Below are 27,031 nucleotides of genomic sequence, written 5' to 3'. Positions count from 1 at the left end.
ATCTTACTCTTTTGCAGAAATCGATACTCTTTTGCAAGGATCGATTAGCTGACGATCGAAAACTATACCAACATATGTGCAATTAAAAAAACTTATGTTGAGTTGGCTAAAAGGATTCTAACACCAGAAATTGGCTATAGGGTTATGATCTTTCTCTCTAATGAAGGAATATAATAGTGAGTAAAAGAAACATAAAATATTAGAAACTAATATATCATCCCTAAACCTAATACTATTAATTAGATGTCTATGTATGAAACATGATTCATGAATAATGAAGCTAAGGTTCATTTCCTACTATACACTAGATATGCTAGCTACTTGTAGCTAGCTAGAGGCCACAAAAGTCTAACTCAACAATTAATTAGCAGCAGCATAATCTGCTAATAGTTTCGGTTGTTCCTACCTCAGAAAGAAAATGCTAAAGAAGCGACCCAATGGATTGCAATTGATTCTTTTCCCATACTAAGGAAATAATGAGATTCCACAATTGTGGATGCAGGCGCTAAGTAAAATGTACAAGGATCGGAGGGAAGATTGTGAAAGGCTTAATTTTTATACTATATATAATGCCATGGACCACCACCAATTAAATTCTGGGTTTATTTTAATTTAATCCTAAGGGGCTGATCTACTAGTTCCTCGAACTCATGATTTCTTACCGTGGAATCCTGGAATTAATCCTGAGTTCGACCTTTTCCATTAGCCCCCGCAGTTAAGTCTTTGGGATCTCTAATAATTAAGAACTTATCCTGCTAATTTTTTTCTAATCAACTTATCTTGGTATGTAATTGCAAATCTGGATCCCAATAATCAATCATATCGGGACAATAAATGTGAGATAACTTTAATTTATAGAATTTACTTGTCCAAACAAAAAAGCTGCTCTAAACCTGTTCATACAATTAAGTGAACTCTATAAAAATTCTATCTCATTTGCTATCTGAATTGATTGCAATTCAAGCAACAAAATTACTGAAAATCTCTATCTATCCAATAATTACTTGAGTGTAAATGATATGCTGACGGCCAAAAACTCCAAAGTTTACGTAAACTTCTAATTTAGTGAGGAATGCTAAAACATAAAACGAGGTTTTTATGAGTTTTTCTAACATTCTTTTTATTGGCTCATTACATGTTTAACATATAACTAGTGCATAACTAAATATTCTTTTAAAGTTTTCTTCTATTCTTTTTTGTTTCTCTTCTTTTAAAAATGTAGTGCAGAACTAAATATTCTTTTTTTAACATTGAAACACGTGGCCAATTGTACAATTCGCTACAATCGGATCTACCACACACCGAACACGTGGTCATTTACACGTGCCTAACTGTTCGCCACGTGTACAGTGTCCGTACACGTGACACTGTACACGTGGTGAAATGCAAGTAGCAAATCACAGAAATTTTTGTAGTGTAGTGAGCCATAATTCTCTAGATTTTTGCTTTCAGAGGGACTCCTCCTGTTGAAGATAAACATCTAGAAGATTATGGAGATGGAGCTCCAAAGCAAGATTAGAATTAGAAGAAGGCCTAGCTTGAAGTTTGGCTGTCATAAGATCATTCCTCTTCTTTTCTTTTCTTTTCTTTTTTCTTTTTTTTCTTTATTTTTTTTTTTTTTTTTTCCTAAACAGGTCATATCTCTCTAATTATTTAAAAGAAAAGAAAAGAATAATAATACTCTCCACACCTATATACTACGTACACCTTTTTTTATATGTGTTAATGTGTATATATAGTGTATTTTAAGTAATTTTTTATTTTATTTTTAATTATAAATGACTAATATAAAAAATTATTTAAAATACGCACATAACGTCAACCAACATATATAGGATAAGTGTGAAGAATAACAAGTAAATAACTATTTAATTGATATATATTTCTTCCATCCAAAGGATTTATGTTTCTTCTTTCAATCTTTCTAATATATAAAATATCAAAATCAATGGCTAAAGTTCCTTTGGATTCCACAACCATAGAGACATGAGAACCCACTCGTACCAGATTTTCAAATAATTTTATTGTAATCATTCCCCAAAGATGGTGAAGAAAACAATGAAAAATGTAATGGAACTGTCATGACGTAAATATATATTAATGCAAAAGTTTACCTACCCTCGGGATATAAAAATATTGTGACAGGCCTAGACATGAAGAACAAGTACAAGGAAAAAATTCTAACCAGATCAATGCAAAACAAGAAAATAAACACAAACTTCGATCACGTCCACGTGATTGCTACACCCCCGACATCTTTTTAGTTATCTTAATTAATATTCCTAATTAATGATATGTAGCATTGCAAGGTGTCACTAGCCAAAGAAAGTTCTGCCCTAGTATAGTTTAATTTCTTAGCTAGCTCTGACTATTCAAAGTTGGGTTCTTAATTTCCCATACGCAACCCAAAATTGCATAAGTTAGGCCCCGTCGCTGTCCGATACAAACAGGGTCGCAATCCCATGCTGACCTGGCAAAGTGAGCGGCCCCACATGTCGGCATATAAGCCATTCATACGTGTCCTGGGTCCAATCTGTTCCCTATGAGAGGTACATTTTATGAGAAATAGTATTTTTTTAACTTTTGGCGTGTCTCTATGATAAAAAAAAGTTCTGTTAGCGAACTTGGCGTCGCTCCAAACAACTATTGGTCCGGCCATCTACGTGACTAATCCCGTGACGTGGAAAGTGACGTGGTGATGATGGGGTCGGAGAAAAAATAAGAGCCAAAATTCGATACAATTTCACCTATAAAAAGCAAGCTCCTTCACCATAAATGACCGCACTGCCTCTCATATTCTCAATTTGTTTTCTTCGATCATCTTTGCTGTACGTGTGTCTCTCTAAGCTTTCAACAATGGCGGTTGAATCCCAGGTCTCGTACCCTCTTAGCCCTCCGGCAAGCGAGAATCACACAAAGGCGCTTGAGTTCATCGAGGAGATGACAAGGAACATAGACGCTGTGCAGGAGAGGGTTTTGGCGGAGATACTGAGTCGGAACGCAGACACCGAGTACCTCAGGCGGTTCCGGCTCAATGGGAAGACGGACCGCGATACTTTCAAGTCGAATGTCCCTGTGGTTACCTATGAGGATCTTCAGCCTGAGATCCAACGTATTGCTAATGGTGACCGCTCTCCCATCTTGTCCTCTCACCCCATTTCCGAGTTCCTCACCAGGTGAGAATATTATCACTATTAATCTCTCTTTCACACAAACCTGGATGTTTCTCTCGTGTTTATGTATGTGATTTCTCTTCTGGCTTATGATAAAATCTGTGAACTTGTAGCTCTGGGACTTCGGCTGGTGAGAGAAAATTGATGCCAACGATTCATGAAGAGTTGGACCGTCGCCAGAAATTGTACAGCCTTCTCATGCCGGTGATGAACCTGTAAGTACATCTTGACGACTTGCTTTTTTTTCTTTTTCTTTTTTTATGAATAAAATCTTTCATAGAACCGCAAACACTTACAACACTCCAGCGAAAAACTGGAACCCAATCCGAACAACCCCGATTACAACAACACCTCAGCCCACAAAGAACAAGCTAACAACAAGCCATGCTACTACAGATCGAGCTGCAGGCATGACACACCCAAGCCTTACAGGCTAACAGCACCAGAACTCAGAAAACAAAAAACCACCCTACAGCAACTAACAGAAGAAGCTAGCGTGCAACACCAAAGAACAAACAAACAAATCAAGTCAAAAAACAATTAGCTATGTACATTCCACCGGAAAGCAAGTTCCAAGTTCTTTCTAGAGCACTTAGAACTGCCCTTTGCCATAAATCTAGCTCCCACGAACTTCCCATTTAATCTGCGCTACAATGGACTCCTCAGTCCGAAGAGTATTGTGATGCATCAAGTCATTCTGCTGCCACCAAAGCTGGTAAACAGTAGCACCCAAACTAAGTCTTTCTAGAGTAGCCTTAAAGCTTCTACCAGTCAGGACAGCAGCCCCCAGCTCAGCAAATCGTCCCAGCCCAAGGGCACATTCAGCAAAGAACACTCGGCCATAATATTGGTCCAAATCCGACTTACTTAATTAGTTTGACATGTCTCATCTTATTCCGTTAACCCGGTTGAAATATTTTTTAGAATATAATAAATTAAATATTTAAATTCATCTAAGTTTATAATTTTAAATCTTTAAACAAGCGGTGATTTAACAATATTGGCGTTGTTCTTAACAGATATGTCTCGGGTTTAGACAAAGGGAAGGGACTCTACTTTTTGTTCGTGAAGGCGGAAACCAAGACTCCCAGTGGCCTCCTGGCACGTCCGGTACTCACCAGCTACTACAAGAGCGACCACTTCAAGACCAGGCCGTACGACCCTTACAATGTGTACACCAGCCCAAACGAGGCCATTCTCTGCGTCGACTCGTTTCAAAGCATGTATACACAGATGTTGTGCGGCCTCATTATGCGCGAAGAGGTCCTCCGAGTCGGTGCTGTTTTTGCCTCCGGCCTACTCAGAGCCATCCGATTCCTACAACTTAACTGGCAGCAATTGGCCGATGACATCTCAACCGGAACTTTAAACCCTAAAATCACAGACCCTTCTCTCCGGGAAAGCATTTCCAAACTTGTCAAACCAAACCCAGAACTCTCCGAGTTCATTACCAAGGAGTGTTCGGAAGAGAATTGGGAAGGAATAATCACAAGAATTTGGCCCAACACGAAATACCTAGACGTGATTGTAACGGGTGCGATGGCCCAGTACATACCTACACTTGACTATTACAGCAGCGGGCTACCACTTTCTTGCACTATGTATGCATCTTCCGAGTGCTACTTTGGGCTTAATCTCAAACCAATGTCCACGCCTTCTGAAGTTTCCTACACCATCATGCCAAACATGGCTTACTTCGAGTTCTTGCCACATGAGCCGAACGCTCCAGCTCTATCTCGCGACTCACCTCCGCGGCTTGTGGACCTTGCGGACGTGGAAGTTGGGAAGGAATACGAGCTCATCATCACCACCTATGCCGGACTTAACCGCTATCGAGTGGGTGACATACTCCAAGTCACCGGCTTCTACAACTCGGCTCCGCAATTTCGGTTCATAAGAAGAAAGAACGTGTTGTTGAGCATCGACTCGGACAAGACGGACGAGGCTGAGTTGCAGAAGGCCATAGAAAATGCAACAGCGCTCATAAAGGAATTCAACACGAGTGTGGTGGAGTACACGAGCTACGCAGACACGAAATCAATCCCAGGACACTACGTAATTTACTGGGAGTTGCTTGTGAAGGATCCGGCCAACTCACCCACAGATGAGGTCCTGAACCAATGCTGCTTAGCCATGGAGGAGTCACTGAACACTGTGTACAGACAAGGCCGAGTCGCGGACAACTCCATTGGACCGCTTGAGATCAGGGTGGTTAAGAACGGTACGTTTGAGGAGCTCATGGACTACGCAATCTCTCGGGGCGCGTCGATCAACCAGTACAAAGTACCCAGGTGCGTGAATTTCACCCCTATCATGGAGCTCCTCGACTCCAGGGTGATCTCGGTGCATTTTAGCCCTGCTGCGCCGCATTGGATCCCTGAACGACGTCGTTGACCACATGACGGCATTTTCTTTGACTTAATCTTCGGCTGTGATATATATATATACCTTATCCTTCTATTGGTGTTTCAATAAATGTTGTCCTTTAATCCCATCCATGTAATATGTTTCTTATGTTCATCCCTCAAATAAATCAAATATACTTAGGTGTATGGGCTTCATCTAAATTGAAATGGAGTTCGATACATCATTCCTTTTTTTTCTTCTTCTTGTTGGTATGCAGAATTATATGTCACCAATTCAATTCAATTGTAGTTATTATTATCTTCCACTATAATCTGCATTCAATTGAGGGTCTCACTCTACGATGATAAATGACACGGAATCTGAGATGAGAGATGCAAAGTGCAGTACATAATCTCATGACCTCCTGTGGTTAGATTTGTAAGAGCATTCCTCGTAAGCTTTTCATTTCAATTTTTTCACTAAAATTTGGTAAAAAAATTCAAAAAAATCCACTTCAACAAACTCGATCTCTATAATTTCTATCTTTGTTCTTGTCAAAATTTCACTCCAAATTTGACCTACAAATTTAATGATCGATTCAATTTTTTATTATTTTCACTTTCAATTCCCATCTCTTTTTCACTTCTTCACTTTTCTTTCCCCCCCTTCTTCACTTTTCTCTCCCGTTCACTTCCTTCCCCATCCCCTACTCACAGCAGGTAACTCTTTCAACATCTCTAGTTTCATCTCTCTCTCCCTCCTCACTCGTCTCACTCTGTTTCTCTTTCCCTCACTCTCACGCATCTCTCCATCTCCCTCTCGCGATTGTCTCTCTTTCTATGTGCGCGTGTGGGTTTGTGAATGAATTAAAAAGTTGGGTTTTTCTAATTGAGATGTTTTGCACGCAAAAGTTAATTAATTTCTGAGCTTTGGGTGTTTCTCATCCTTACTTTTGTTTGAATACGTAGGCTATACTGGGTTTCTATTCATTTATGCATTCTGTTACGTTCTTTGTCGATCTTCACTATCTTTAATTAACCTTCTACCTGTTTATGTTGCATTTTCTTTTCATAATTTTGTTTTCTAGGTTATTGACATCTGGGTGCTGAATACAGTGATACTAGTTGCTTGAGATGGTTGCATGTTAAAAAATAAAACTTTACATTTTGATTAAAATTCGCCGATTTTGATTTTTTTTTTCTTTTTTCTTTTTAATTGAAGGAAATATTGTCCATGGGTGGAATCTGCATAATTTGATCCAAGAAAGGCTGGTGTAGTTGCAGTCTTATTTTCTGCATATTACGGTCTTTTAGTTGTTTTACTTGTTTAGCAAGTTGGTGTTGTTTGTCTCTTCTAGGGGGGGTATGTCCCTGATTTGAGTTGGCTCCAGGCTTGTTAGAGTGTTACTGGTTTGCTGTTGTTCTTTTTGTAGTTTGTTTTGCTTCTGCATAATTCTGTTTTGTTGCTTTCTTGCTGTCTTTTAGCAGGTTGGCTTGAGTGGTGCCTATTCGGAGGATTTGTCCCTGACTAGGTGTTTGAATCCAGTTTTAATTGGAATGTAATATTTCTATGTGTTTGATATATGAAGTTTTTAATTCACCCCAAAAAAAAAAAAAAAAAAAAATATTGACAGTTCATGCTTAAGTTGTTAGATTTATTTTGTGAATACTCTTTTTCTGGATAAAGTTTATTTTACTCATTTGGAGCAACTTTTCATGGAAGTTAAAGTTGTTAAAGTGGTTGCTCTCAAAATCAATAAAAAATAATATCTATTTAAAATAAAGTAATATCTAAAGATTTTGATGTAGGAAGCTTTTTAAAAGTGATAGATAAAATAACAAAAATAAATTGTTTAACTAAAATTTGGAGAAAATTTGAAGAGCTCACTAGGAACGCTCTAAGTAGTCCGGAGGGGGGATTCAGGCTAGCTCTCAAACTTACTCCCAAATTATAATGTCTCCTTTAAAGTTTAAAAACTTCAAATGTCTAAAAAAAAAAAAAAAAACTACTTTGTTCTTTCACTTAACCTCCTCTATTAGGAGTTTTTGTTAAATTCGATGAAAAATGGGTCATATGTGATATATGTGACCCAAAATGACAATAATATGATTGCTTTTAAGAGACTAAGATCATATAAATTGTTAGATTGTATGAATCATATGATCATACATTCATACAATAATACTTATATCATATGATCATAAACTGGATAGACCATAGAACTTGAGGGTAGGTTTAGTCGGTAAGCTACTTTAATTTGTCCACTCATTGGAGGATTCACAAGGTCCATAAAACTTTAGGGCTAGCTTCATGGACTGGTGGGTAGCTATATATGAGCTCTGTCGGTATGGTTGGAGATGGAGGACTCTTGGTCTATAATAGCAATTTGCTACAAAAGGTTAGGTTTGGCAGCCCTATTTTTTAACAAACTATAGTCAATTAATTAATATGTCCATTCTCTTACATCAATGTCTCTCTTTTTTTCTTTTTTATAATATATATAAGTAATTAAAATTAGAAAGAAAGGGATGTATAGACAAGGTCCATTATTAAATCGTACTCGGTTCGTTCATAACTTGTACCCATTATCAAGTTTCCAGGCATGAATCACGTCTTTTATTAGTTAAAGTCAGAAGGGAACAAAAATGAAGCAGAAAAAACGTAACAGAATGGGTATATAGGGAAAAAGCCCAGCGGCTGAGACATTTAGCTAGCTAGGCGGCTAGCATATATATGGATTATGGACTAAGTTCTGGCACTAGTAGGGCTAGCTAGCTAGGCTCAAGGCTAGCTAGAAGGTAATTACATGGTCAAGTAGTATTCCTAAACACGAATCAAATATAGCCTACGAAGATAACCTAATTAAGCCGTGTGAGAGAGGTTAGTGCCTTTTGACAAGGATATATCATCTACCAAGAAAGATATATATATATATATATATATATATATATATATATATATACTAGCTAGGGATCGATGTATCGGATCAAATATAAGCCTATGATCATGGCCTCTTACAAGTTACAACACCCGTGTAACATTTGACATTAGAGGATCAGAGATCGATCGAGTGATTCAAAAGCCTCGATCATGACATTCGCTTCCAAAATAAAGATATATACGTTTATAGATAGATTCCCATGCTCCTTTATTTTTTTTATAGATAGATTCCCATGCTCCTTTAAATCACCCTAACATATAGCTATAGATCACAGCTGTACAAACCCTCCTTGCTTTAACGTTAATGACAAAGGCTACATATCCTAAAAAAAAAGAGACAAAAGTATAGTTGTGTCAAGATATAAATATATATAAGACGTCTACAAGGGGTAACTCAGTCGGCTAGGGCCACGTCTCATGAAGCAGAAGTCTCTAGTTCAAATATTTCCTCCCCCTTTTGTGTGGACATATTAAAATAAAAAAAATAAAAAAAAAGATATAAATATAAGACTATATATGTTAGATATTTCAATTTTAACCCGCTAGCTAGCTAGTTTTATGTTGAATTCATGTCAGATTTGTGAGTGGTGTCAAAAATTGACAGCCATAAATGTCGCGTGTTAAGTTCCGGTTATGTCGAAGCATGGGTATATATAAAACTATAAAGGTCAACTATAATTTGATCTATTTAATTATACGGGTTAGACGCCCCAACCCTAATCCACTAATTTTGTATTTATAAATTCTTATTAAATTTAAAATTGTGTAAAAAATTGTCAACCTTAACATAAAAGTTAAGCCACTGGTTTGCTAGTAATAAGTACTGCCATAGAATCAACTCGATCATGTATCGATCATATTACAGATTATAAGTTCATAATCCTTTAAGATCTTAGAGATATAATTAGGGAGTCGAAAAAAAAAAAAAAAAAAAAAAAAAAAAAAGGTCTCCTTTTCCTGGATGCTCAACCTCAACCTGTGGTATATATTTTGTTACGACATGATTTACGTTTCATGTTGGTCCGGTGAGGCATATCCTGACACCTCGCAATATTCGGATTTTTGCCCTACGTGTTGGTATTATGATTTGATTTGCTTAATTAGCCTCACCGTTTGTAAAAAATCTGCATACATATATATGGGGTCAAATAAATAAAATAACTAATTAACTTTATCATTCAATACGGAAAGCAACAAAACGTTGACGTTTTACTTGTAGAATTATTTTTTTATTTTTTACATGTCCACACAAGAAGAGGGAGGGGAAATTCGAACTAATGACTTCCGCTTCATGAGACGTGATCTCAAGCCAATTGAGTTACCCACCGAAGACGTTTTACTCGTAGAATTGGTCTAGTCACAAATGCGTGCATTAAGATATCAATGACAACCAAATTGAAATTGAAATCCGTGATTAGTTAATTAGATGGACCGACTGGCATCAACGTGCAAGTATATATGGTGCACAAGAATAGGAAAAGAAATTAATTAATAAACTAATTTTTTTTAGTCGAGAGAAAGACATTTTCCTCCTACCTATATATGCTTGCTTCACACGTATATATAACTAAAGAAATGAAAAGTAAGGGGGGGGGGGGGGGGGGGGACATAAAGAAATTACTAGCTAGCTAGCTAGTGCTCAACTATATTCCAAAATAAGAAATTAATGCCGTTAAAATATAAAATAAATAAAAATAAGAATTAAATTAGGAAGAGAGAGAAAAAAGACCCAAGCTAGAGATTTAAGGTTTACGTAAGCCTTAGAGCTTATTCAATCCAAAAAAAAAAAAAAAAAAAAAGAAGCCTTAGAGCTTATATATATATGTTTGCCGTTCATAATACCTAATAGGGCGATAGTTTAATTATGTTGACTTTATTTATTATTTATTTTTTGTAAGATGTTGACTTTATTCTAATTGCATTACAATATGATGTATTTATAAAGATTATGTCAAACTATAACAATATTAGAAGTATAGTACAACTTAATTAGTAGGTACGTGAATGGTATATATATATGTTGAATGTGCATGAAAGACGTCAAAGAATTAATTAGTTCGTTAAATCATGAAAAGAGGCTTGTAGATTCTTATTAAAGATGAATATCTATATACATAAATTACGAATAATTTGAACAATAAATTATCGACCTTCTTATTCCACGGAACGAAATTAAGCATCTTTAATTACTAGCTAGCTAGGCTGTGTTGGATGGTGATGATCACTGCAGTGTTGGATGACTTTGACTTTGAGAGAGAGATCGAGAGAGAGAAAGGCATGACTCTTATTGCTATGCACGAAAGGTGCATGTTAGCAAAGTAGCTTATAATTTACTTAATTTTACCAGACTGATAACCATGTGCTTAAAACTTATAATACTATTCATGCTTCAGTACGCTTCAATTTTCGTGGTCTACTTTGTGATCAAGCTAGCTAGGACCGGGGCCCCAAAGATCCGCCGCGCATGCGTTAGAAGACAACTATGAACTTAAAGCTCTTTAAGTTTGTGGTCTGAAAACTCTCAAATGGATAGACACGCATTGGGGTAAAAATTAATTCGAAGCCGATCGACGATAAAAATTTTCGCACAAGTCTGACTAGGGTTAACGATTTTGGATCTTATTAATGCTCTTATAGAGTCAAATTAAGCTATGGCTTAATTAATCGGATTTGAAGGAGTACTATTTGAGGTTTCTCACCGTCTAGACCTTTCATGTCATTGGTTTTCAGTAGGTAGGTGTTACTATGATCACATTCAAATAGAGTGACCACAATTGATCGCCCCTTGACCTTCTACGTACCCTTTTTAATTATTTTAAAAAAAAAAAAAAAAAAAAAAAAAATCTTATGGTTTAATTTGAAAGTTTTCCTTGCTTCATGAAAATATTACAGCACCGTAACCAAAAAAAAAAAAAGCGCGCCTTTATAATTTTGTATAAACAAATAACAGATTAAAAAAAAGTAAGAACTTTTCTCAAAAAAAAGAAAAAAGAAAAAGGAAAAGAAATAAATCATTTTGATAAACATGTTATTAATATTTTTCTTTTTCTTTTTTTGTTAATTTGCCCCTATACCAATTCAGATATTTAATTAGTCCCTGATCATTTTGTCACAAGCTAGAACCAAAAAAAAAAAAGTATTTTATTTTTTAAAATAATTAAAAATATCTATTATTAATTAATGCCAAAAATCTTGATATATATACAACGCGAACACAACATAAATATCAGACCATTTACAGTTTACTATGTAAATTTAGGGTCCTATATATATATATATGCTATATTAGACAGTAATTATATCAATTACGATTGATCATCTTTACCAATTAATATTTTTCTGTAAAAAAATGCGAGGAGGATATTATCATTCACCAAATTAAGAATATCCTATTTCATATATTTATAGCGACAAACCTATAAGAGGACAGAGGAGGTTTTGTTTAAGAATTATAATATCCAATATTTTCTCTAGATAATTAAATATCTTGGTTCCGTTCCATTTTGTAATTAACTTGAAAATACTGACGCAAATTTATATGACTTGATTCTCTTGTGTTACAAATCGGATACAGGAGCAATATGTCAAGGCCGTGAATATATATTGCATAATATTGGATTAAATTCTAATATGGAATAAATGATAAAATGTCACCATTAATTATTACCAGATGTCATGATCATCTTTCTAAGCAAAGCTGTACTTGTACGTAGAAATGAGCATTATCTTGGGGAATCTTTGTGTGAAAAATCTTCAAAAGCTTTTTATTCCGTTATGCAGGAATTGAAAGCAGAAGGAAAGAAAAAAATCAAAAAACTAAAAACTAATTAAGAGAAAGTCAATATAATTGAAAAATAATTTTAGCCATGAACATGTTTAAGTTAATACCTTGATAAATGGAAATGACAAAACCTTGATAAAGTTGCAAATCAGAACTTGCTTTTAGTCTGAGAGAGAGACAGAGATCTGCAGAAGCTTACCAAATGAGTTTTAATATACTTTAATTTTTTGCATTGAACTTAAGAACATATATATTTAAATTCCCTCGTCAATCATAGTGAAAATATTTACTTCCATTAATCACTCGATTATAAAAAATAAAAAAATAAAAAAAAATTCATTAACGAAGTACTAAAATCCCTAATTGGATAAACGTACATAATATTATCAGTAGTGTATTCAAATTGGAATCTACATATATACGTATCTTTACGTACGTATTCCTAGCATTCTTGATATATTCTCCCATTCTTTCATTTTGAAAATTAACCATTTGAAAAGTCTGAACTAAACTAGAAAAATTAACTTGTTAACCCTAAATTTAGGGAATCCAATGTCAGTATTCTGAGAAAAGAAAAAAAAAAAAAAAAAAAAAAAGTGTTACAAAAAATGAACATCAATTCAGACAGCCCAACAGGAATTTGTGGGAGACAATCGTTCACGTACGAATCTATTAATCACGCGGATGCCAGGCCACGACTTTTTAGATTGTCAAGCAAACGAGGGAAATTTGTGCTCGTATTAGAGATGGCCATATATGGCTGTTGCGCCGTCAAATTTGAAACACCAGATGGAGATGCATGAACCTGATCACCTGGCCTCCTGCATGCGTTTGTACCTTAAATTATACAAACCGGCCACCGTATATATATATAGATCGAAGGGTTCCTTGTCAATTTCATGTACTTTTATTATACATAGAATGTTAATTCCATCCTGCTAATGATGGTGTTCCCCTAAGACTGTTACTTCTTTTTGTCTTCTTCTTCTCTTTTCATAATATATATGGAGTTTTTTTTCTTTTCGATGAATAATATATATATGGAGTTTTGATATCGATCTAAGTAACCAAAGCTGGTGCTTGGAAATTGTTTTTTCCCCTCAGTTATTAGGTATCTGCCCAAATTAAAGAGACCAAAGGCCATATATATATCCATGCATGTATGCACAAGTGTCCCGCCTGCGTCATGCATGCATATGATCTAAATGGTCGATCTGATCTCCAACTAGTCTACGCTCCATCTTCTTCAACCTCACAGCTTAATTTCACACGCTTCGTACAAAATGGACCGCAACGCAAGTAGTTGCATATATGCGAATGGGAGAAGGACAAATTGGGGCAAACGTTAATTAACATTTATGCATGTGAAGGAGTACTTTGCGCTGGTTTCCACTATATGCCCGTCAATGTAATTAACTCTACACGTGCAGAGCTTGAAGTTCTTTTCGTTTTTTTCTTTCTAATAACACAGTGCTTGAAGTTAGTACACCTAAAGGCTAAATCTAGTACTCTATAGGTTCGTGTGTGGTCCCTTGCTAACCATATTGTTTGATAGGCCATGCAGGGATACTTTTTTTCTAGGTTATAATTTCCATAAGATTCGAATGTACTTTTGCAATAAGCAGCCGCGCCTCACGCCGGCGATCGATTTGCTTTGAAGCTTCCTTCGGACATGCATGTACGTTGATTAGTTTTTAATCACATGGGTATGAAATTAATTAGTTCCAACTTCCATATATATGATCCATAAATTCAAGACGACAGACAATAATATTGGATTAGGTTAAATATAAACTAAAAGAAGTTGTCCCCTAAGAAATAAATTCAAACTGAGTTTCTTGACGCCATCAAACTCGTAGGTATATAAGTGATCATAGATTAATCCATTTATTCCAGTCAATCACCTTGACCGTTGACCGTGTTCCTTTTGTGACAACAGAGAAAAGATTAATGTCAATTGTTTGGAAAATTTGAAAGGTTTAGTCAGTTTTGTGTTGTAGTATTTGAGGACAAGAAGCAGGATAAATCGATGTTTACCGAAATTTTTACAGATCGAGCTGGAAAATCAAGCTAATTTGTTGACGATTAGAGGTTATATATATATATGCTTGGGATGTGGATATATATATGGGTGCCGTAGTCACTAGTCAGAGACACGCTTGCACTGAGTGTTACGTAGCTAGCTAGCCTACCTAGCTTATTAGTTATTGTTGGTTGTTAGGGTGTCACCTTCCATGATATTTGGTTCTATTATCGTGATGGCAGATGGCAGAACCCGTGATAACAGTTTCAAATTAAAAAAACATAGATGATTGTTACGGTCTACGTCCTGTGGCGGCTGAAGAAGTCTCGTAATAGCAATACTCTTTTAATTTAAAATAAGAATGTATAATTTTATTAGGAGTTTAAGACTTGAATAACTTAAAATAAGTTATCTTTATTGATAACATTAGAATTAGAATTAGATTATGATTTAAATGTTACAGATAATATGTTTTCATTATTGATAACATTAGAAGTGGTTTATTCTAGTTAGTCTTTTAATTTTACTATGCATTGTAAGTGTCTATTTAAAGACACCATAAGTTCATTAATAAAATTAAGCAAAGCAAAGATTAATATTAGAATAATGATTCAATGCCACCCAAATATACAACTTTTCACTACCTTGCCTATGTGGCAAGGTGGTCCCCTACTACTTTTTGAGTTTTTTTACTTTTTAAAAATAAATTAAGGTGAGGGACCACCTTACCATATAGACAAGGTGGTGAAAAGTTGTATATTTGAGTGGTAGTGAATCATTACTCTTAATATTATTCAACTCTAGCTAGAGTTGATTTGGAAGGCGTTAGGGTTCCTCGAACTACCCTTATTCTATCCGTTATGTGCTTGAGAAATTAAGCCCATAACAATATATGATAGACCTAGTATGTCCTTTTTGTTAGAGTATTCACATCAGCTTCTCTAAAGGGAGTCTGTTCTCTAAGTTTTAAGAAAAATTTCAAAAAAGTTACGAAAACCCCTCTACAGCAGCTTTCCTAAAATTTTCGTTTCCCTGGGTAATGAATAGTGCTTCCCAATGCATTGTGAAGCACTATTCACTTCCCATTCAATTGTTTATTCACAAAATATACTATTTCTTTCCTATTTTTAATTAAAGTAAAGGTAAAAAATATATTACATTTCTCCTACTTTATCTTCTTTTTCCTACTTTTAATCAAAGTAAAAGTAAAAAAATAATATTTTAATGATATAGAGAAAAATGAAGAGAAACTGATGTGGGGTATTTTTTTATAGGGAAGTAAAAAGTAGTTTTATTCCTTATATTTAGGAAAAATTGTTGGAAAGCTGCTGAGAATGCTCTTAGAGAATATACTCGCGATATATATATATATATATTGGGAGATTTGGTTTGAGAAATATATTGTAATTATAATCAATCAAATCTGATTGATTTGATTGATTTATTTGTAGCAAATTTGATGGTAATCAAATCACATTGATTGATTACCATACTTATCTACCCAAACCCTCCTATAAATAAGACATGTTACATGCACATCACTTGTATATCTTTTGTACATCACTTTTCTAAATCAACCATTGGATCTGTATGAGCCACATGTGAATATTTGTGGGTCCTATAGATCCGATAGTTAATTTTAAAAAGTAATGTATATATAAAAGATGTACAAGTGATGTGCAAAAATCATTTCTCCCTATAAATAGGAGTTTATTGTATTGTGAAAACATCAAGACAAATAAGAGTAAAATGTAACCCTTTGGACTTTATCCTGTGGACGTAAGTCATAAACCGAACCACGTAAAATTTCTTGTCTCTTTTCTATTATTCCGCTTTATTTTATTTTAGCATTATGTTTTCTTTCAGTCTAATTATTCCGAATTCTTTGTGACACAGCTGGTTCATTTAAATATAAGATAGTATGTCATCTACACAATGGTTGACATTTCTTGCCAATTGATCTGATAATAATAATAATAATAGTTGGGAAAAAGTACACATATCCCTTTTAAACTACCACTCAATTATCAATGTCTCTCTCAAATTAACTACATATTTATAACAAAACCCTAATGTACGGATAGATATGGACCCGCAAACTGGCTACTTTACTGATACTCTCATAGTACCCATTATGCCAAAGAGAATATGAGGCACTTGTTCCAACAAATTAAACTAGAAAAATTTACAAATAATTAGCTAAAATTATTCTAACATCATTAATGGAGGATTATTGGACTCGATCGCTTGCCGCAATCATTGCATCAATCTTGATGGATAGAACGGATTTTAGAATCCCATCATTAAGTGACCAAAGCTTTGAAAGATCATAAATGCACCTCAACTCAAACTCAATGGTATCATAGTATGATATTGTAGCGCACATGTCTGCCTACAATGCTCCGACTTGACCCGTGTCTCATCAATCCCTTGACTTTAAGGGCTTTAGCATCACAACTCGTTGACACATGGCGTTCGGCCCTACCAGCGCCATCCCCTAGTCATGGGATCTAGGGGAGTAAGAGGATTAGCTAGCCTTGATAACCACGTTGTACACTCAACATCTATTTAAACAACATTAAGACTAGCTAGGTATCAAGAATCTTTTATTTTTGGGCCCCTTCAGCATCTAAGTGCTCTAAATTCAGTATTTGTTCATCTCGATCTAAGGTGATAACTGACTTAGACGTCAGAGTTATTTCCTATATGTTTGCTCCGATAAGCTCTTTTGTATAAATCTTACTCTTTTGCAGAAATCGATACTCTTTTGCAAGGATCGATTAGCTGACGATCGAAAACTATACCAACATATGTGCAATTAAAAAAACTTATGTTGAGTTGGCTAAAAGGATTCTAACACCAGAAATTGGCTATAGGGTTATGATCTTTCTCTCTAATGAAGGAATATAATAGTGAGTAAAAGAAACATAAAATATTAGAAACTAATATATCATCCCTAAACCTAATACTATTAATTAGATGTCTATGTATGAAACATGATTCATGAATAATGAAGCTAAGGTTCATTTCCTACTATACACTAGATATGCTAGCTACTTGTAGCTAGCTAGAGGCCACAAAAGTCTAACTCAACAATTAATTAGCAGCAGCATAATCTGCTAATAGTTTCGGTTGTTCCTACCTCAGAAAGAAAATGCTAAAGAAGCGACCCAATGGATTGCAATTGATTCTTTTCCCATACTAAGGAAATAATGAGATTCCACAATTGTGGATGCAGGCGCTAAGTAAAATGTACAAGGATCGGAGGGAAGATTGTGAAAGGCTTAATTTTTATACTATATATAATGCCATGGACCACCACCAATTAAATTCTGGGTTTATTTTAATTTAATCCTAAGGGGCTGATCTACTAGTTCCTCGAACTCATGATTTCTTACCGTGGAATCCTGGAATTAATCCTGAGTTCGACCTTTTCCATTAGCCCCCGCAGTTAAGTCTTTGGGATCTCTAATAATTAAGAACTTATCCTGCTAATTTTTTTCTAATCAACTTATCTTGGTATGTAATTGCAAATCTGGATCCCAATAATCAATCATATCGGGACAATAAATGTGAGATAACTTTAATTTATAGAATTTACTTGTCCAAACAAAAAAGCTGCTCTAAACCTGTTCATACAATTAAGTGAACTCTATAAAAATTCTATCTCATTTGCTATCTGAATTGATTGCAATTCAAGCAACAAAATTACTGAAAATCTCTATCTATCCAATAATTACTTGAGTGTAAATGATATGCTGACGGCCAAAAACTCCAAAGTTTACGTAAACTTCTAATTTAGTGAGGAATGCTAAAACATAAAACGAGGTTTTTATGAGTTTTTCTAACATTCTTTTTATTGGCTCATTACATGTTTAACATATAACTAGTGCATAACTAAATATTCTTTTAAAGTTTTCTTCTATTCTTTTTTGTTTCTCTTCTTTTAAAAATGTAGTGCAGAACTAAATATTCTTTTTTTAACATTGAAACACGTGGCCAATTGTACAATTCGCTACAATCGGATCTACCACACACCGAACACGTGGTCATTTACACGTGCCTAACTGTTCGCCACGTGTACAGTGTCCGTACACGTGACACTGTACACGTGGTGAAATGCAAGTAGCAAATCACAGAAATTTTTGTAGTGTAGTGAGCCATAATTCTCTAGATTTTTGCTTTCAGAGGGACTCCTCCTGTTGAAGATAAACATCTAGAAGATTATGGAGATGGAGCTCCAAAGCAAGATTAGAATTAGAAGAAGGCCTAGCTTGAAGTTTGGCTGTCATAAGATCATTCCTCTTCTTTTCTTTTCTTTTCTTTTTTCTTTTTTTTCTTTATTTTTTTTTTTTTTTTTTCCTAAACAGGTCATATCTCTCTAATTATTTAAAAGAAAAGAAAAGAATAATAATACTCTCCACACCTATATACTACGTACACCTTTTTTTATATGTGTTAATGTGTATATATAGTGTATTTTAAGTAATTTTTTATTTTATTTTTAATTATAAATGACTAATATAAAAAATTATTTAAAATACGCACATAACGTCAACCAACATATATAGGATAAGTGTGAAGAATAACAAGTAAATAACTATTTAATTGATATATATTTCTTCCATCCAAAGGATTTATGTTTCTTCTTTCAATCTTTCTAATATATAAAATATCAAAATCAATGGCTAAAGTTCCTTTGGATTCCACAACCATAGAGACATGAGAACCCACTCGTACCAGATTTTCAAATAATTTTATTGTAATCATTCCCCAAAGATGGTGAAGAAACCAATGAAAAATGTAATGGAACTGTCATGACGTAAATATATATTAATGCAAAAGTTTACCTACCCTCGGGATATAAAAATATTGTGACAGGCCTAGACATGTAGAACAAGTACAAGGAAAAAATTCTAACCAAATCAATGAAAAACAAGAAAATAAACACAAACTTCGATCACGTCCACGTGATTGCTACACCCCCGACATCTTTTTAGTTTTCTTAATTAATATTCCTAATTAATGATATGTAGCATTGCAAGGTGTCACTAGCCAAAGAAAGTTCTGCCCTAGTATGGTTTAATTTCTTAGCTAGCTCTGATTATTCAAACTTGGGTTCTTTATTTCCCATACACAACCCAGAATCGCATAAGCTATATAGGTTCCGTTTGGCGATTCCCTTCTTTCTTTCTCTTATTTTTATTTCTTAAAAAAAAATATTTTGAAAGTATTTGGAAAAGTTTGTTGAATTTTTTTTTTTTTTTTTTTTTTTAGTGGCAATAAGGAGTGATTGTCTGATTGATGTAATAAAAAGTATAAAAAATTTGTATGAAAAAACAAAAAATTAATGTATTGAAGTGAATTTATTTATTTTAATTGTAATAAAAAATTATTAATGTGATATAATAATTATAAAAAAAAAATGAAAAATAAAGGAAGGGAACCAAACACTCCCACATATCTAACTTTTTTTATTTTACTTTTTATATCACATCAACAATTTTTCTGACTATTTAAATAAAACGATAAATATTAGGAGTACTAAATCTTTTACTAAGAAATAATTATTAAGTAACCATCTCTTAATAAAAAATTTAATATCCTAATAATCTTTCATCAATTTTTACTTGCACTAAAAAAATATTTCAACTCAAATACGAGGGATGGATTTTCCAAATAGGGCCCGGCCAGTCTTGGCCTATCTCTTAGTCGTCTCCTCGTCACTAAAACTGAGTCATAAACCGAAAGAAATAATTTTTGAGAGACGGTTGACCGTCCCTAATACTCTCTTCATATTAAAAAATTTAATTTTAATTAAAAAATTGTCTCTTATGTAATATCATAGGCAATTTTCCTAAGAGATAATTTTTTAATTAAAAACAAATTTTTTATTTAAAAAGGCCTGCTGGGGACGGTTTACGGTGCATATCATGCCTCCATAAACGGACGGCGCCAGTAGCTGTCCAATAAAAACAGGGTCGCAATCCCATGCTGACCTGGCAAAGTGACGGGCCCCACATGTCGGCATATAAGCCATTCATACGTGTCCTGGGTCCAACCTGTTCCCTATAAGAGATACATTTAATGAGAAATAGTATTTTTTAACTTTTGGCGTGTCGCTATGATCAACAAAAGCTCTGTTAGCGAACTTAGCGTCGCTCCAAACAACTATTGGCCCGGCCATCTACGTGGCTAATCCCATGGCGTGGAAAGTGACGTGGTGATGATGGGATCGGAGAAAAAATAAGAGCCAAAATTCGATACAATTTCACCTATAAAAAGCAAGCTCCTTCACCATAAATGACCGCACTGCCTCTCATATTCTCAATTTGTTTTCTTCGATCATCTTTGCTGTACGTTTGTCTCTCTAAGCTTTCAACAATGGCGGTTGAATCCCAGGTCTCGCACCCTCTTGGCCCTCCGGCATGCGAGAATCACACAAAGGCACTTGAGTTCATCGAGGAGATGACAAGGAACATAGACGCTGTGCAGGAGAGGGTTTTGGCGGAGATACTGAGTCGGAACGCAGACACCGAGTACCTCAGGCGGTTCCGGCTCAATGGGAAGACGGACCGCGATACTTTCAAGTCGAATGTCCCTGTGGTTACATATGAGGATCTTCAGCCTGAGATCCAACGTATTGCTAATGGTGACCGCTCTCCCATCTTGTCCTCTCACCCCATTTCCGAGTTCCTCACCAGGTGAGAATATTATCACTATTAATCTCTCTTTCACACAAACCTGCATGTTTCTCTCGTGTTTATGTATGTGATTTCTCTTCTGGCTTATGATAAAATCTGTGAACTTGTAGCTCTGGGACTTCGGCTGGTGAGAGAAAATTGATGCCAACGATTCATGAAGAGTTGGACCGTCGCCAGAAATTGTACAGCCTTCTTATGCCGGTGATGAACCTGTAAGTACATCTTGACGACTTGCTTTTTTTTTCTTTTTCTTTTTTTATGAATAAAATCTTTCATAGAACCGCAAACACTTACAACACTCCAGCGAAAAACTGGAACCCAATCCGAACAATCCCGATTACAACAACACCTCAGCCCACAAAGAACAAGCTAACAACAAGCCAGGCTACTACAGAGCTGCAGGCATGACACACCCAACTAACCCAAGCCTTACAAGCTAACAGCACCAGAACTCAGAAAACAAAAAACCACCCAACAGCAACTTACAGAAGAAGCTAGCGTGCAACACCAAAGAACAAACAAGCAAATCAAGCCAAAAAACAATTAGCTATGTATATTCCACCGGGAAGCAAGTTCCAATTAAGTTCTTTCTAGAACACTTAAAACTGCCCTTTGCCATAAATCTCGCACGATCGAACTTCCCATTTAATCTGCGCTAGAATGGACTCCTCAGTCCGAGGAGTATTGCGATGCATCAAGTCATTCCGCTGCCTCCAAAGCTGGTAAACAGCAGGCCCCCAGCTCAGCAAATCGTCCCAGTACGTCCAAGGGCACATTCAGCAAAGAACATTCGGCTATAATATTAATTGGTCCAAATCCGACTTACTTTAGTTTGACATGTCTCATCTTATTCCGTTAACCTGGTTGAAATATTTTTTAGAATATAATAAATTAAATATTTAAATTCATCTAAGTTTATAATTTTAAATTTTTTAAACAAGCAGTGATTTAACAATATTGGCGTTGTTCTTAACAGATATGTCTCGGGTTTAGACAAAGGGAAGGGACTCTACTTTTTGTTCGTGAAGGCGGAAACCAAGACTCCCAGTGGCCTCCTGGCACGTCCGGTACTCACCAGCTACTACAAGAGCGACCACTTCAAGACCAGGCCGTATGACCCTTACAATGTGTACACCAGCCCAAACGAGGCCATTCTCTGCGTCGACTCGTTTCAAAGCATGTATACACAGATGTTGTGCGGCCTCATTATGCGCGAAGAGGTCCTCCGAGTCGGTGCTGTTTTTGCCTCCGGCCTACTCAGAGCCATCCGATTCCTACAACTAAACTGGCAGCAATTGGCCGATGACATCTCAACCGGAACTTTAAACCCTAAAATCACAGACCCTTCTCTCCGGGAAAGCATTTCCAAACTTGTCAAACCAAACCCAGAACTCTCCGAGTTCATTACCAAGGAGTGTTCGGAAGAGAATTGGGAAGGAATAATCACAAGAATTTGGCCCAACACGAAATACCTAGACGTGATTGTAACGGGTGCGATGACCCAGTACATACCTACACTTGACTATTACAGCAGCGGGCTACCACTTTCTTGCACTATGTATGCATCTTCCGAGTGCTACTTTGGGCTTAATCTCAAACCAATGTCCACGCCTTCTGAAGTTTCCTACACCATCATGCCAAACATGGCTTACTTCGAGTTCTTGCCACATGAGCCGAACGCTCCAGCTCTATCTCGCGACTCACCTCCGCGGCTTGTGGACCTTGCCGACGTGGAAGTTGGGAAGGAATACGAGCTCATCATCACCACCTATGCCGGATTTAACCGCTACCGAGTGGGTGACATACTCCAAGTCACCGGCTTCTACAACTCGGCTCCGCAATTTCAGTTCCTAAGAAGAAAGAACGTGTTGTTGAGCATCGACTCGGACAAGACGGACGAGGCTGAGTTGCAGAAGGCCATAGAAAATGCAACAGCGCTCATAAAGGAATTCAACACGAGCGTGGTGGAGTACACGAGCTACGCAGACACGAAATCAATCCCAGGACACTACGTAATTTACTGGGAGTTGCTTGTAAAGGATCCGGCCAACTCACCCACAGATGAGGTCCTGAACCAATGCTGCTTAGCCATGGAGGAGTCGCTGAACACTGTGTACAGACAAGGCCGAGTCGCGGACAACTCCATTGGACCGCTTGAGATCAGGGTGGTTAAGAACGGTACGTTTGAGGAGCTCATGGACTACGCAATCTCTCGGGGAGCGTCGATCAACCAGTACAAAGTACCCAGGTGCGTGAATTTCACCCCCATCATGGAGCTCCTCGACTCCAGGGTGATCTCGGTGCATTTTAGCCCTGCTGCGCCGCATTGGACCCCTGAACGACGTCACTGACCACATGACGGCATGGAATAAGAACGGGGGCCAGAAAAATCTGTTTGGATACCAGCCAAAAAACCGTGCCTTGTTGAATTTATTTGAGCTTTTAAAAGTGTCTTTTGTTTCAGTTGTCCTTTTCAAACTGTTTGGGTGTGGGTGTGTGTCTGTATTAAGTTCTGATAATCTTCTTCTGTGCGCATGATGTAATTGTTGTCACGGACGTGTTTGCTAGTCAATGTATGATGTATTGTATCCTTTTCCGCCTGTCTTTATTTCTTTCATCTTTCTTAAAATTTAGGGAAAAGATATGTTATTGTGTAGCATCTGTCTGCGCGCGGGCTCTATTTGCATGGCATTTAGCGAACGTGCAAGATATTCGCCTGCAGGTTTTGATTTTGTGGGGGGTCATCGTGATCTGTGAGTTATTACTACTCGATCCCAAGCAAAACCAGAAAAGGAAAATTTTCGAATTTGAATTTCCAACAATTAATTCTTCCTAAAGAAGGGCAGAGAAAATTACAGAAGAGATGTGAAAGGGTTACTTCAAGGAGGGACGTCTCTCATATTCGTGCAACTTGTTCCGATAGATATTGGGACATGTTTAGACAAAAGGCTTCTCTTACCGTTCCTAGTTCCTACTAATTACATATACAATCGAATATCAGCAGTAAAAATCACTACTTAAAATAAAAATTATTGATTTAAAAGCTAATTGTTACTGTCTGAAGTAATTACTGTGTGTTTATTTTCAGGTCTTCTGACTCAAAGGTTGAAAGCATATATACCTCGCCACCTATCTCTCACTGAATAGATGCCTAAATCATGGGTACGTACGTACGTGGTCTGGTCTCTTACACAATGAACTCTGATTTAATGATTTTGTGCTAATATCATGGAGTATCATAACAGTTATCATTGTTCGATCTGATTTTGTTCTATGTTAAGGTTTACTAGGTTTACTTACCTGCAGTTGTTTAAGGCCCATATATATATATATATATATATATATATATATATATATAGTGGAACAAGGCCCCAAATACTAACATTATCGGCAAAAACGGTAATTATGGTTAACCTAATTAAAAAAATATTAGCTTTGTGAGAAAACGATTATGACCCATTCGGGCCTAAATTAAAGATCGAAAACCATCAAGTCCCAACTATAGTACACAACCATTTTGAAAACCATCTACAAATACAATTATAGTGCATTATGGAATAATAGTGAGAAATGGTTAGCCGCAGCTATGCAATCACTTGAAAAGAATTAGTTAAGTTGCAATTAGAACTCAATAAAATTACTTATAAAGTTCAGTCTCACATAATAAAGAATTATTATGGAACTTAATTAACACTTATTAACTCTTTTACAAATCATCGACTCTAAGTCGGCAATTCATGCATCTTCCCAATTTACATAAGATTCTTTGGGGTGTCACACATTATCTCTCCAAAAAAAATTAGCCAATGCCTAATATGCTTCTCTTCTCTCTATATGACTGTTGATTTTCTATGTGCGATTGTGTGTGGGAGTTCTAGAGTAGTCTCCTACACTCACATGTATATACACATTTCTTCTATATATATATATAATTGGCTCGAAAGGGAGACGAAATGAAATATTCGAATTAGTAATCTCCACTTCATGAGGCACGATCCCCAAACTCTAGCAATCTCTCTCTCTCTCTCTCAAATTACCAAAATCAAAATTGAAAAATATAAAGTAACTCCTAATTTAAGTGTATATGTGTGTGATCAACAATTTACCAAAATATAAAAGCGGAAAAGTAAATGAGACAGATATTTTGGTGACGAAGTGGAAACTCTTATCTAAGAGAAAAACTACTACGGGGCAGTCAAACCCAAGAAATCCACTAACAGAATAAATAGCTAGTTACAAAACAGTCGTACTCACATACTCCCGATGCAATACTTGTACATTGAATTCTAACATGTACCTATACGTGAGTGCCTCCCAACCAGACCTCCTGTTTGAAGGGTTCTTCAATGGACTTCTTTAACTTAGGACTCCTCCCTAAACTAAACTTCAATGGTTGATCAAATTATACAAATAAAAATTCTAAAAGAGCTAACAAATATTACAATCTCTGCCTAAACAACACCATCTCTGCGTCCAGACGTCAAGCAGCAACCGACTTCAAATAACACGTTTTTCTTCATAAGTCTTCAGTAGCGCGTCCGGACGGTTGCATGCTATCTTCACCGTTCGCAGCCCTCAGTTTGCTGTTCGGGCACTACATCGAACATGAGCTCTCAGGTCTAGGTGTCCGCTGGGCTATCCGAACATCTGTACAAATATGTGCTCTTTGTGATTGGTGTCTGCTGAGGTATTCAGATGCTTCTTCGAATACTGGAAAGCGTCCAAACGCTTCCTCTGACCGTCCAAACGATCACAATGAAAACCGTCTTTATTGAGCTCTAAGCGAGTCAGAATCTTCCTTGACTTCCGAAAATTGTCAAATTAGGCCATTTTCATATTGGAGAAAATACTATGAATAACTCTGAAAAATTCTCTAAATTATGGCGTTCATTTTTCAGTAGTACCCTGATATGGTAGTGATTTTATTAACATAATACAACCAATAAACTAACAAAAATCATATTACCGCCCTCAAGACTTTGACACCAATCACACTGTAATTTCCTATTACTACAAGAAAAAATGTGAATTATTGATGGTTTTTTTTTAGACGGTTTCTAAGATCATCTATAAAAAAACTGTTAGAGACACGCGGTTTTCTTAGAACTGTCTGTAAAAAAAAATTGTGTGGACGGTTTGGATAAAACCGTCGAGAAATTTACATTTTCATATGGTTTTGTTCAAACTGTCGGGAAATGTAAATTTCCATACGGTTTGGTCTGAAATTTATTACAGATCTGGATTTAATGCCCTTCTCGATCAACCCGGCCATTTTTCCTCTCTCTCTCTCTCTATCTCTCTCTCCTTTGCTCGGCCGGCAACATCGATGATGAGGGCAACGGTGCTACGGTGTCATTAGAGGGAGTCGGTGTCACCGGCCGAAGCAAAGTCAAAGGGGGTCGGTCTCACACACACACAGAGAGAGAGAGAGAGAGAGAGAGAGAGAGAGAGAGAGAGAGAGAGAGAGAGAGAGAGAGAGAGAGAGAGAGAGAGAGAGAGAGAGAGAGGGGGGGGGGGGGAAATGGCCGGATCGATCGAGAAGAGCATTAAATCTAGATCTGCAATAAATTTCAGACGGTTTGAACTAAACCGCCTGAAAATTTACATTTTCCGACGGTTTGTTTTTGCTGAGACTATATATATATATGCTCATTTTCTACTTTATTTGTGCGCAAGCAGTTTATAGTTTTCTAAACTTTTATTTGCCGTTGTAGTATTGCCTATTGGCTATTGTGGTATCTGAACGTAGTTTCAAACAAGTAAAGTTAGTAAACAAAGTCAGCAGGAAAAAAAAAAAAAAAAAAAAAGTAGAGTTCAAGCATGTGGTGTGTGCACTGTGTAAGGTAGCAAGGTACGCGCGCAGAGACGAACTCCAGCCCCCTTCCATGCATGTATCTAGTCGGAGAAAGCGGAGGGAGGGATCATATTACCTTTCTATCCATGCATGTATCTAGTCGACCGTAAAAGGAGAAAAAAAGAGAAAGCTACTGATCGAGAACAAAATGTAGAGCAAAGTATGGTATTCTCTTTTAATTTCTTTGACTTCAACTTTTGGATGGAAATT

The 27,031-nt window shown here is 36.2% G+C and overlaps 2 protein-coding genes across 2 annotated transcripts; both read left to right on the top strand.

The window, feature by feature from the left end:
• Nucleotides 1–2,787: 2,787 nt before the first annotated feature.
• On the top strand, nucleotides 2,788–5,771 carry LOC133864608 (probable indole-3-acetic acid-amido synthetase GH3.1). Its single transcript, XM_062300992.1, has 3 exons — nucleotides 2,788–3,176; nucleotides 3,287–3,388; nucleotides 4,193–5,771. The coding sequence occupies exons 1-3, from the start codon at nucleotides 2,857–2,859 to the stop codon at nucleotides 5,565–5,567; spliced, it is 1,797 nt and encodes a 598-aa protein (XP_062156976.1). The 5' UTR covers nucleotides 2,788–2,856; the 3' UTR covers nucleotides 5,568–5,771.
• A 14,807-nt stretch (nucleotides 5,772–20,578) lies between these two features.
• On the top strand, nucleotides 20,579–23,623 carry LOC133864587 (probable indole-3-acetic acid-amido synthetase GH3.1). The gene is made up of 3 exons (XM_062300970.1): nucleotides 20,579–20,967; nucleotides 21,078–21,179; nucleotides 21,944–23,623. Exons 1-3 carry the CDS (start codon nucleotides 20,648–20,650, stop codon nucleotides 23,316–23,318), a joined length of 1,797 nt encoding a protein of 598 aa, XP_062156954.1. The 5' UTR covers nucleotides 20,579–20,647; the 3' UTR covers nucleotides 23,319–23,623.
• Nucleotides 23,624–27,031: the final 3,408 nt, after the last annotated feature.

Source organism: Alnus glutinosa, chromosome 3 (genome assembly GCF_958979055.1).
Source record: "Alnus glutinosa chromosome 3, dhAlnGlut1.1, whole genome shotgun sequence".
NCBI lineage: Eukaryota > Viridiplantae > Streptophyta > Magnoliopsida > Fagales > Betulaceae > Alnus > Alnus glutinosa.
This window is presented reverse-complemented; position numbering and strand designations above follow the sequence as displayed.

Excerpts from the sequence above, each read along its gene's own strand:
- LOC133864608 (XM_062300992.1), top strand. The coding sequence starts at position 2,857 with ATGGCGGTTGAATCCCAGGTCTCGTACCCTCTTAGCCCTCCGGCAAGC. Across the intron at positions 3,177-3,286 it reads ATTTCCGAGTTCCTCACCAG|CTCTGGGACTTCGGCTGGTG; the intron begins GTGAGAATATTA and ends GTGAACTTGTAG. Across the intron at positions 3,389-4,192 it reads CTCATGCCGGTGATGAACCT|ATATGTCTCGGGTTTAGACA; the intron begins GTAAGTACATCT and ends TGTTCTTAACAG.
- LOC133864587 (XM_062300970.1), top strand. The coding sequence starts at position 20,648 with ATGGCGGTTGAATCCCAGGTCTCGCACCCTCTTGGCCCTCCGGCATGC. Across the intron at positions 20,968-21,077 it reads ATTTCCGAGTTCCTCACCAG|CTCTGGGACTTCGGCTGGTG; the intron begins GTGAGAATATTA and ends GTGAACTTGTAG. Across the intron at positions 21,180-21,943 it reads CTTATGCCGGTGATGAACCT|ATATGTCTCGGGTTTAGACA; the intron begins GTAAGTACATCT and ends TGTTCTTAACAG.